The 11,649-nt window shown below is 35.5% G+C and overlaps 1 protein-coding gene across 3 annotated transcripts; it reads left to right on the top strand.

The window, feature by feature from the left end:
• Positions 1-5,187: 5,187 nt before the first annotated feature.
• LOC111143134 (fucose-1-phosphate guanylyltransferase) lies at positions 5,188-11,303 on the top strand. 3 transcript variants are annotated; one of them, XM_022496633.1, is made up of 5 exons: positions 5,188-5,327; positions 6,817-6,984; positions 7,833-7,925; positions 9,735-9,800; positions 10,536-11,303. In XM_022496633.1, exons 1-5 carry the CDS (start codon positions 5,246-5,248, stop codon positions 11,192-11,194), a joined length of 1,068 nt encoding a protein of 355 aa, XP_022352341.1. In that variant the 5' UTR covers positions 5,188-5,245; the 3' UTR covers positions 11,195-11,303. The 3 variants fall into 3 exon arrangements, with proteins under 3 accessions (XP_022352341.1, XP_022352339.1, XP_022352340.1); XM_022496631.1 differs by having other exon boundaries at positions 9,735-11,303; XM_022496632.1 differs by lacking the exon at positions 5,188-5,327 and having other exon boundaries at positions 6,922-8,165; positions 9,735-11,303.
• Positions 11,304-11,649: the final 346 nt, after the last annotated feature.

The raw sequence follows: 11,649 nt of genomic DNA on the forward strand, positions 1-11,649 counted from the left end.
CCAAAGGAGTTGAATACTTATTTTTATAGAACAACTTGCACATGGATGTTCATAACATCTTTACTCATAATTGTTAAAATTTGGGACCAACCAAGATGTCCTTCAATAGGTGAATGGATAAAGTATGGTACATCCAGGCATGAATTATTACTCAGCACTAAAAAGAAATTGGTATCAAGCCATAAAAAGACATGGTGTACCTTAAATGCATATTACTAAGTGAAAGAGACCAACTAAAAAAGCTACATAGTGAAGGATTCTACTATATGACATAATGAAAAAAGCGAAAGTGTGGAGATAGTAAAAAGATCAGTGGTTGCAGAGTTCATGGGGTGAATGAATAGGCAGGACACAGAAAAATTTTAGGCAGTGAAATTCTGAATATTACTAATGAGGGATACATGTCATCTTGCTTTGTTGAATATACAACAACAAGATTGAAATGAAAGGTAAACTATGGACTTTGGGTAATTATGAAGTGTCAAGATAGGTTCATCAACCATAATAAATGTACCACTTTAGCAGGGGATATTGATGGGGTAGGCTATGTACCTGCAAGTATATGTGGGGATATATTGGAAATCTCTGTGTCTTCCTCTAATTTTGTCGTGACACTAAAACTACTCTAAAAAATAAAGTCTTTAAAAAAAAAAATACAAAGGGAGGCCAGCAAATAGAAGTTAGGGGGAAAAAGTTGTCCTTGGATCTCCAGAAGGGTCAGAAGGGTGAGGGTTCTTTCAACAAGGGAAAATAAATGCTAAAGAAATAAGCTGAGAACAAGCTAGCTAGCTAAATAAATTCAAATGAAGGGAACAATAAAAAAAGAATTTTTTGCTTATACAACATGTCAGAAAGGGTAGAAGGGGGAACAGTAGTTGAACAGAGAGATAAAGCACAAGAAATGGAAAGATCAGAGCCTTAGCATGTACAGATCAAGCCATGCACCATAAGCATCATAGTCCATGATCTAGGACATTCTTCATTGGGCTTCAGTGTCTTCTTGTCTTCTTCAGTGTCTTCTTGTGAAGAAGGAAAAAAAAAGTGTTTGGAAACAAATTTACTGTGCTTCTCTACAACTTACACACAATAGTCATAGTTATATCTATAGTAATAAAAGTAACATTTCATTAACTATAAACAAGCACAGGCATCTTATTGGGGTAGTGGTTGAACAATTTAGTAAACTTACTAAAAATCATTTAATTGTTCACTTACAACAGGTTAGTTATGGTACATAAATTGTGCCTCAGTAAAGTTCTTTTAAAAATCTATTCTCACTTTTCTTTATGGTACTTTTTCAGATACTCTACTATCTTCCCATAGAAAAAAAGCCCAAATGCCTCTACAGAATATCATTTTCAACTTATTTATAGCTCAGTTTGTCTGATGTTCCTTTTGAAATGTGGAATCCATGATTAAATACATCATTTCCATCATGTTTTACTTATACAGAATTAATGATTTTACTACTTAGCTTTGTTGGTATATTTTATTCTGGTTACTGTAGCTTATGACTATTTAGCAACCATATCACACTGTTTGATTATATTAAACATAAACTTAAATCCTTAGACTTTTTTACCCTCTACAATCAACTTCCAAGGAAATTTCTTCCACTCACATAATATTCAATATTTTTTTCATTTTTACTCAAAATTATACTAATGAATATTTGAGAAAAACAGAAAATAGGGAAGAAGAACAAAAATTATAGCTGATAATGTCGTATATTTACTTTCAACACATTTTATATGAATAATCATTATCAGAAAAAAATAACATCAATTTCTATGGCCATCCTTCCCAGGTCCAAGAAATGATACATCAGCCTGTTTCAGTCTCTTCACAGTTCTTATCACTATCCAAAACTTTATTTGGTCACTTTTTCACTGTTTACCTTGTTAGTATGCACAATTCTCGAGCTTATAAGCTTTATTAACCTTTCTTCCCCTGGGCCCTCATCTAGTTCTGTAGTTTAAAATTAACTCCAACTAACCCCTAGCCATAACTCTAAACCTAAGGCTATCCCTCTGGAGAGGTCTCAGAACTGCAGGATAGTAGGCACATACCCTTGCCTGACCCTAACCCTAACCATTATTCTGGTCCTAAACTGAATCCTAATCCTAGATCTGAGGGGACAAAAAAAGATTTGGTACACACAATGGAATATTACTCAGCCATAATAGTAACTGAAATAAGTCAGTCAGAGAAAGACAAGTATCATATGACTTCACTCATACGTAGAATTTAAGAAAGAAAACAAATGGGTAAATTGGGTGGTGGGGACAAAGAGGCAAACCAAGTAACACTGATGGTTACCAGAGAGGAGGTGAGCTGGGGGATGGGTTACACAGGTGATAGGGATTAAGACGTGCACTTGTTATGTGCACCAGGTAGTCTAGGAAGTGTTGAATCACTACTTATTGTACACCAGAATCCAATATTACAGATTATAATAACCAACTGGAATTAAAAACTTTCAAAAAAGCAAAATAAGGTAAAATAAAAGTAACTCCATATGCATGCTGAAGATTCCTAAAGTTATCGCTCTAGCCCAGACCTCTCTCATGAACTCCAAACTCATATGTATAATGCCTACAGACACACAAACACATAAAAATTTCCATTACATATGTACTGCATAGACATACATCTGTATATTCCACATGTCTATAACCAAATTCTGGACTCTCCCTACTATCCCACCAACATTCTCCATCCATAGTCTTTCCCATCTCAGTTGATGGCCATTCTATCCTTCAGGTGGTCAATTTGATTTCTTTCATTCTCTAGCATTCCATACCCATGCCATTAGCAAATTGTATTGACTGTGCCTTCAAAAATATGTCCAGAATCTAGTCAATTTCTCAGCAGCCCCACTGATACTATCATAGCCAAGTTTCCACCAACTCTATCCTTGCCCCCACCCTCCACTATAGTCTACTTTCACATTTCTGAGCGATCTTTTTAGACACAAGGCAAGTCACATCAAAACTCTGCAATGGCTTTGTTTCACCCAGGACAAAAAAAAACAATATCCTTTCTTTAGGCTTTTGTCACCTCTCTGATCTGTATCGCCCACTCCCTTTTGTTCTCACATCACTCAAAGCCTTCTGTATTTTCTAAATGTTCTCAATGTTTTTTTGTTTTTATTTTCAGCATAACAGTATTCATTCTTTTTGCACCACACCCAGTGCTCCATGCAATCCATGCCCTCTACAATACCCATCACCTGGTTCCCCCAACCTCCCACCCCCCGCCCCTTCAAAACCCTCAGATTGTTTTTCAGAGTCCATAGTCTCTCATGGTTCACCTCCCCTTCCAATTTCCCTCAACTCCCTTCTCTCTAACTCCCCTTGTCCTCCATGCTATTTGTTATGCTCCACAAATAAGGGAAACCATATGATAGTTGACTCTCTCTGCTTGACTTATTTCACTCAGCATAATCTCTTCCAGTCCCATCCATGTTGATACAAAAGTTGGGTATTCATCCTTTCTGATGGAGGGATAATACTCCATAGTGTATATGGACCACATCTTCCTTATCCATTCGTCCGTTGAAGGGCATCTTGGTTCTTTCCACAGTTTGGCGACCATGGCCATTGCTGCTATAAACATTGGGGTACAGATGGCCCTTCTTTTCACTACATCTGTATCTTTGGGGCAAATAACCAGTAGTGCAATGGCAGGGTCATAGGGAAGCTCTATTTTTAATTTCTTGAGGAATCTCCACACTGTTCTCCAAAGAGGCTGCACCAACTTGCATTCCCACCAACAGTGTAAGAGGGTTCCCCTTTCTCCACATCCCCTCCAACACACGTTGTTTCCTGTCTTGCTAATTTTGGCCATTCTAACTGGTGTAAGGTGGTATCTCAATGTGGTTTTAATTTGAATCTCCCTGAGGGCTAGTGGTGATGAACATTTTTTCATGTGTCTGATAGCCATTTGTATGTCTTCATTGGAGAAGTGTCTATTCATATCTTCTGCCCATTTTTTGATTTTATTAACAACAACAACAACAAAAATAAACCATTTAAACAATGGAACTATGAAAGGGTAATCTCCCTTTTTACCCAAATGATTTCTCTTTAAGTACAAAATTAAATACAAAGCCAAGTCTTTAGGAAAAACAAACAAACGAACAAACAAAAAAACCTAAATTAAATTCATGGCAAGACCTTGTAGAGCCCTGAATGCCTGCCTATGGCATTGATGGAAAGTTTAGTGAAGACAGGTTTCTAAAATAAATCAAAATGCATGGTGTGGTAGATGATTTCTGGGTTTGGGATTGAAAAATTATGTTAAAGTCTTCTCTACTACTGATTGTGAGGCCTTCAGTAAGTCATTATTCTGATTCATAATTTTCTTCTATGTAAAGATGAAGAGATTAACCTGTAAAACTCATTATAAACTTGTGCTTTACAAGATAAAGACTTATAGTTAGCTACTAAAAATACATCTAATAGGTCTGACTTATTCCCAGTAATGTCATTTAAAGTTCTTGATCAGTCTGCATATACAAAAGAATGCCAGTAAATAAACCTAATACCACAAATGTTAAGGGACTGGTCCCAGATTGAATTATATACAATTTACAAAAGCCTATGAAGTGAACTCAAAACTTAGGAGTGGAGAGGCTCACTTACTAAGAACTGCAAGGGCAAAGAAACCACAAACCTAAGGTTCCTGAACAGAATACAGATTTTGAATATTCAGATTATATATCTGGACTTGGGCTTGGAGCAAATGTCTTCAGATGACGACACGGTGGGAGGAATTAACTGTCAAGAGGTCTTTGGGAACTGTTCCTGGCTGAAACCGCGAGTTAGGACGAACCACTTTTCGAGAGAGCTGGAAGATAAATTGTGGTTTTGTCTTCTTAACGGGTCGGTTCTAGCAATTTTACCGCCCAACCCGAACCACTCACCGGGCCAACTGGGCTGCAAGGCTTTATGAGTTGGGAACAAACGGCCCAGACCCGGCACAGTCCGTCAAATCGCTAGGTGTTCATCTGTTCCGGAGACGGTTGCTAGGGAAACGAGGCCAGACTCTGGACTCGGTCCCTCAAGGTTTTCTCGGGGCGGGCCGGAGCTTTCGGGGGCGTGGTTACGTGAGAGACGCACGTAAAGGGCGGGGACAGAGGCTAAACCGGACCCATGAACGGGTTACATTCAGGTGCGCATGCGTGCTGTGCAGAGCGGCAGAGACTTGGAAGGATTCTGCTGGTTTCGGGGAAGGTGTTGTAATGGCTGCTGCGCTTGCACCCCTTGGCGTAACTCTGCGAGAAGCCACCCAGCGAAAATTGAGGAGGTTTTCAGAGCTAAGAGGTAGCGAAGAGGGAACCCCAGCTATTCCCGGCAGTGGACAGGGAGGGTGCTTTACGTACCGGGAAATTTGCTGGACTGTCACTTCCTGTCTGCTTCTCACCTTGGGGCTTAGGACGCAGGCCCAGCTGTAGCTAATACCCTTCTTGATTTTTTTTTTTTTTTAATTCTGCCACTGCCCTTTTCTTACGTTATGTTGTTACTTTATTTCTTTGACTTTATTCCTAGTAACATCTATATATCAAAATAAGAGAGAAGAAGAAAGAAAATATTAATCTGATTAGGGAAGCTATAAATCCAAGTTATGCATTTGGTTAGCTCATTAACAAAAGTTATTTAAAATAAATTAAATATCTAAAGCACAGTGTTTTGATCAATACAAATCTGATTTTAGCATTCTACAGTCCCCTTACCTCCTTCATCAATTCTTTCCATGCTGTGAATGCAAACTGAGTAAAAAACAGAACAAGACACAGAGGAATTACAGGTTAAAATCTAAAAGGGGAAGTTTGTATCAAAATAAATAAAGCTGTGTTATTTGTCATTCTTTGTACAACTACCTAATAAAATTATATTTTTGATGAAATTACTGCATTAAAAATACAGGAAGTAATACTTGAAGACAGGATGTTCAGGACTGTTAGGTTTGGACAAATCCTGTCTGTTAACTAATAAGAATCCTTATCATCTTGTGTACCAATAAAGAAGAGCTTCCAACTGTCTACCAAAAATTCAGTCTTTTTTTTAATGAGTTCATTAGGGAGTTGGGAACTTTTCTGTTATCCAGAATTTTAGGTCATACTTAAAATCTTTGTAAACTTGCATGGCTCAACTTAAGGTCATAAACAATAAAGGACCTAAATTTATAAATAGCGACATTGGAGGAGTGGATCTTTGGGATGAATTGTACTTAACCAATAAACGGTCCTGATATATGAAAATTGATTTTCACAGCTGGAGATTCATTTATTCTTTTTGTCTCTTGTTATTTAAGAATCGAAGTAAATTTTAGGAAAGCGAAAGTACTTCTCTTAAGAAACCTGACAACTGGGGTGCCTGAGTGGCTCAGTGGGTTAAAGCCTATGCCTTCGGCTGGGGCATGATCCCAGAGTCCTGGGATCAAGCCCCACATCAGGCTCTTTGCTTGGCATGGAGCCTGTTTCCTCCGCTCTCTCTCTCTGCCTACTTGTGATCTCTATCTGTCAAATAAATAAATAAAATCTTTTAAAAAAAAAAAGAAACCTAACAACTTTCAGAATATTAAATAAGTGAACTATAAACTATAAAAGGAGCAAGTAATCTAAGAGAAAAAAATAAAAATTTGTGAACAATCTTCAATAGAACTAGTTTGAATTATCCTACCTAGCCACTAATTTTTCTCTAATTCTGAGAAAATAGGTTTATGAAGATAATCTTTTTTTTTTCTTTCCAAAGAGGTAACCTATAACAGCTAGAGATTTCTGATACTTATTCCCTTGTGTTTTCCACATAGGCAAACCTGTGACAGCTGGAGAATTCTGGGACATTGTTGCAATAACAGCAGCTGATGAAAAACAGGAGCTTGCTTATAAGCAACAGCTCTCAGAAAAGCTGAAAAAAAAGGAGCTACCCCTTGGAGTTCAATATCATGTTTTTGTTGATCCTGCTGGAGTTAAAATCGGTACTCTTACATGAAGATTGCAAATCAGGGGAAAAAATAAACACACACACATACTTAGCCTCTTGGAACCATGATGCAGAAAGTAAAAGAGTAAAAGAGCACAGTCTAATGGCCCAAGTATCACAGATACTTACTTTAAAAACCCAGTTTAAGTCAACCTTGCCTTTGACCTTCCACTGCAAATAAAAATACTTGCTCTTTTTCTGGGGGCCATTTTCTTTGTGATACTCAAAGCTGAAGCCTCTTGATACCACACAGGGTATCTATATCTGACATTGGCGTTGTTCTATTTAACCTGTGTTAATCCTCATAATGGTGTAGTCAGTACTTTTATGGTTCCTATCATATAGATGAGAATTTGAGGCAGAGAGAGTTAAATAACTTGCCCAAGGTAACTAGTAAGTGTAGTTATATTTAAGATATTTTTTAGAACACCAGGTTCTAAGAAACTTTTTAGAAAGGAAATCTAACTCAAATATTTGGTTTTGTCATGTGGGAGAACTATTTTAATAGGTTTTTTAGTTTGTAATTTCAAATGAACATGTATACTTACTTTTTGTGTTGCAGTTTGTCTAATATATTACTTCCTTATTTTCAGGAGATTTCAGTGCTCATCAGTTATTATCAAGTGCTAATCTCTGGATTTCATTGCTAATTATTTATCTATTTAAATACTGTGAAATGTGTGTTCAGTGTGACTCTTTTGCCCATACCTTTGCTCTCCAGCTAGTTAATTGTTAGCCAAAGGCCCTATCCTCAAACTTAAAACACCTAACTTTTTACCATAATTACAAATTTTCAGTAAGTTTCTATGAAATTAATTACATTTTTTAACTTTTATTTTTAAGGAAATGGAGGATCCACACTTTGTGCCCTTCGATGTTTGGAAAAGATATATGGCAATAAATGGAATTCTTTTACCATCCTATTAATTCATTCTGGTAAAGTTACACATTTTCTTTTTCACTAATTGACATTTTACCTTTGATATTTTAGGGACTTTCTTCTACCTTGCAAATACTTCTCCTTTTTAAAAATTTTTTTTCTCTGAAGTTACTGTGCTTTGAAAACATATTTCATGTTTTTCTAGACATTTTAAAGTTGTAAGCAACATAATTTTTTTCACAAATGTATCTTTATAGATCACATACATCATCAGCTTTTCATGGATATTGTTTTCGGTATGTATATAGAAAATTATTTTCCTAAAATATAACTCATCAAAATGTGAACATTTCTTGATAATGCTTTAAAAGGGATTATTATTGTAGGGAAAAGGCTGGCTTAGCACTGTGATTACCAGACTTTTGCCAAAACCTTCTACCATAAATTTGTATCTGATTATTGGTGGCAAAAGTCTACTATCCTTAAAAGAGTTTGAAAACAAAAGAAAAGATGGTGACAAAACATGGAGAGGACAAGAAAGTATGTAAGAGGGAAAATCACACACAAAAGAGGACATTTTATCACAGGAAAGTGGGAAAGAAATAATCTCAGGAGAATAGTTTTCTTAATTCAATAAACTTAGTTGTATGAAAACTCGGGTTATATGCAAACCTCTGTTACTTTTCTTTATGTACTGGAGCTGATGAAAATGTTATTATAGACTGGCACCAGTTCAGGGACAGGTATTTTAGAGCCACTCATCTACATGTCTTTCAAAGCACTTTATTTCTTATGATTCATATACAGAACAATGATTCTTTGTAAGGATGGTATCAAATAAAGCATCCTAGTTCTGATTTTAAGACTAACTCTAAAAAAGTAGAAAAATTCAACTTTATAGCTTATTCCAGAACCAATATTATTTATTACCAACTTAGTAAAATCTAAGTTAGACACTATAAAATACATAGTTGGAAAAAGGTTAATCTTACAATGCTAAACTTAAGTATTGGCTAGTCTTTGGAAAAGGAGAAAAGTAGAAAGTATTAGCTCTCATTTGTTAAACAACATATCATGTGCCAAGTGTTTTACATAAAACACAATAAAGCAGGTATTCTACATTTGCTGATTTGGAGTAAATCCAAAGATGGAACAACTAAAAATTGGTGAACCAGAGTTTGAACCTGTTTTTGTCTCTTTCTACTATCTAATGCGGCTCCTCAATATAATTAGTTACATAAAAATGGTGTAAGGTATTTAATGTACTTAACATGCTTTTCAAGGAATTAAAGTCATAAGACTCAGATTAAAAAAGCCTGTTTAAATTAAAAACAAGTATAAATTTTAAATGCTTTTAAGTAAATGTACCTTTACTTCCTTAAAATGTATGTAATAATTTGAGGAAGAACACTGCATCTGGAAATTACTGTTTAACAATTTTATTTTAGAATTGGCATTTTAGTTTTTTGTGACTTTTCCCCCTCTATGAAGTGGATTCTTAATATAGGAGTTCAAACGTTGTTGTAATTTTAATTTATCATTTAAAATATGGATATAAGATCATTTTTTAGCCCATGGTTCTCTTTACTAGTTGCACAATTGATTCAAAACAATTCAAATCCTCTAAAATATAATATAATAGAATTCTTTCCTAATCTCACATTGCATTGTATCAAATCACTACAGGAGAATTGGTCTTGAATTTGTAACCTGGAATTTGCTATTCTTTCCTGAGCTACCGTACTATATTATATATATTAAATATTTTTTAGAGATATTTGGGTTATAACTGATCCCCCTGGGTTTCTAAAATCTTAAGAGACTTATAAACATTTTAAAATAGTTATTTTGTTATTTTTATATAGGTGGTTACAGCCAACGCCTTCCAAATGCAAGTGCCCTGGGCAAAATTTTCACTGCATTACCTTTTGGTAACCCCATTTATCAGATGTTGGAATTAAAACTAGCCATGTACATTGATTTCCCCTCACATATGAATCCTGGGATTCTGGTTACCTGTGCAGATGATATTGAACTTTATAGTATCGGAGAATGTGAGTTTATTAGATTTGACAAACCTGGCTTTACTGCTTTAGCTCATCCTTCTAGTTTGACTGTTGGAACCACACATGGAGTATTTGTCTTAGAACCTTTTGATAAATTAGAATATAGAGACCTTGAATACAGGTCTTGCCATCGTTTCCTTCATAAGCCCAGCATAGAAAAGATGCATCAATTTGATGCTGTATGTAGACCGGGAAATATTTCTCAACAGGACTTTGCTAGGGGTGATACTCCCTCTCTTAAGTTAGACTCTGAGTATGTCTACACGGACAGCTTGTTTTATATGGATCATAAATCAGCAAAAAAGTTACTTGCTTTTTATGAGAAAATAGGCACATTGAACTGTGAAATAGATGCCTATGGAGACTTTCTGCAAGCTTTGGGATCTGGAGCAACTGTGGAGTACACCAGAAACACAGCAAATGTCACTAAAGAAGAAGCAGAGTTGATAGATACTAGGCAGAGAATATTTCATCTTCTTAAAGGAACCTCATTAAATGTTATTGTTCTTAATAACTCCAAATTTTATCACATCGGAACAACTGAAGAATACTTGTTTCATTTTACTTCAGATAGCAGTTTGAAGTCAGAACTTGGCTTAGAGTCCATAGCTTTTAGCACCTTTTCTGCAATACCGGAAAGTTCTGGTAATACATCCTGTATCATTCAAAGTATACTGGATTCAAGATGTTCTGTGGCAACTGGCTCAGTTGTGGAGTATTCCAGATTGGGGCCTGATGTTTCAGTTGGGGAAAACTGCATTATTAGTGGTTGTCATATCATAACAGCAGCTGTTCTGCCTGCATATTCTTTTGTGTGTTCCTTAAGCTTGAAGATGAATGGACACTTAAAGTATTCAACTATGGCATTTGGAGTGCAAGACAACTTGAAAAAGAATGTTAAAACATTGTCAGATATAAAGTTACTTCAATTCTTTGGAGTCTGTTTCCTGTCATGCTTAGATATTTGGAATCTGAAAGTTACAGAGGAACTGTTCTCTGGAAACAAGACATGTTTGAGTTTGTGGAATGCTCGTATTTTCCCAGTTTGTTCTTCTTTAAGTGATTCAGTTACAATATCCCTAAAAATGTTAAATGCTATACAGAACAAATCAGCATTCAGCCTGAATAACTATAAACTGTTGTCCATTGAAGAAATGCTTGTCTACAAAGATGTAGAAGACATGATAACTTATAGGGAGCAAATTTTTCTAGAAATTACTTTAAATACAAAAAAGCAGTCTGATTTAGAGACATCTTAAATGTCCTACAACTTGGCATTCTTGATTAAGCAAGACTACAAATAGAAGAGTTTTCTGTAGACTTTTGTTTTTTCATTGAAGTGAATCAATGCAAATTATATTAAAAATTACTGTAATATATTAATAACACAAAAATATGAATTCTCCATTTTTGATAAAAGAATATTTTCAAGGCTGTAAGCTCAGAAAGGGGATTTTTTTATGTTTAGCACTATTTTAATTTTCTTTTTTATTAAAGGTGGATTTGTGGAGCATAGCTGTGCTCATATAGTACTATAGTAGTTTCAAGTAATTTTCTAAACATACCTTTAGAGTTTTTCCATCTTCCTTTTGGGCTTTGGTTTCAGTACAGTTCTAAGTGTTTATTGGCATTTCTGTCTTTGAGCGTAGTAGTCCTATTCTGATGAACTGATAAAAGTGGCATACTATAGGATCTTCAGAGCACTATAAGAATA

This window comes from Enhydra lutris, unplaced genomic scaffold (assembly GCF_002288905.1).
Source record: "Enhydra lutris kenyoni isolate GAN:26980312 unplaced genomic scaffold, ASM228890v2 scaffoldscaffold9, whole genome shotgun sequence".
Classification (NCBI taxonomy): Eukaryota; Metazoa; Chordata; class Mammalia; order Carnivora; family Mustelidae; genus Enhydra; species Enhydra lutris.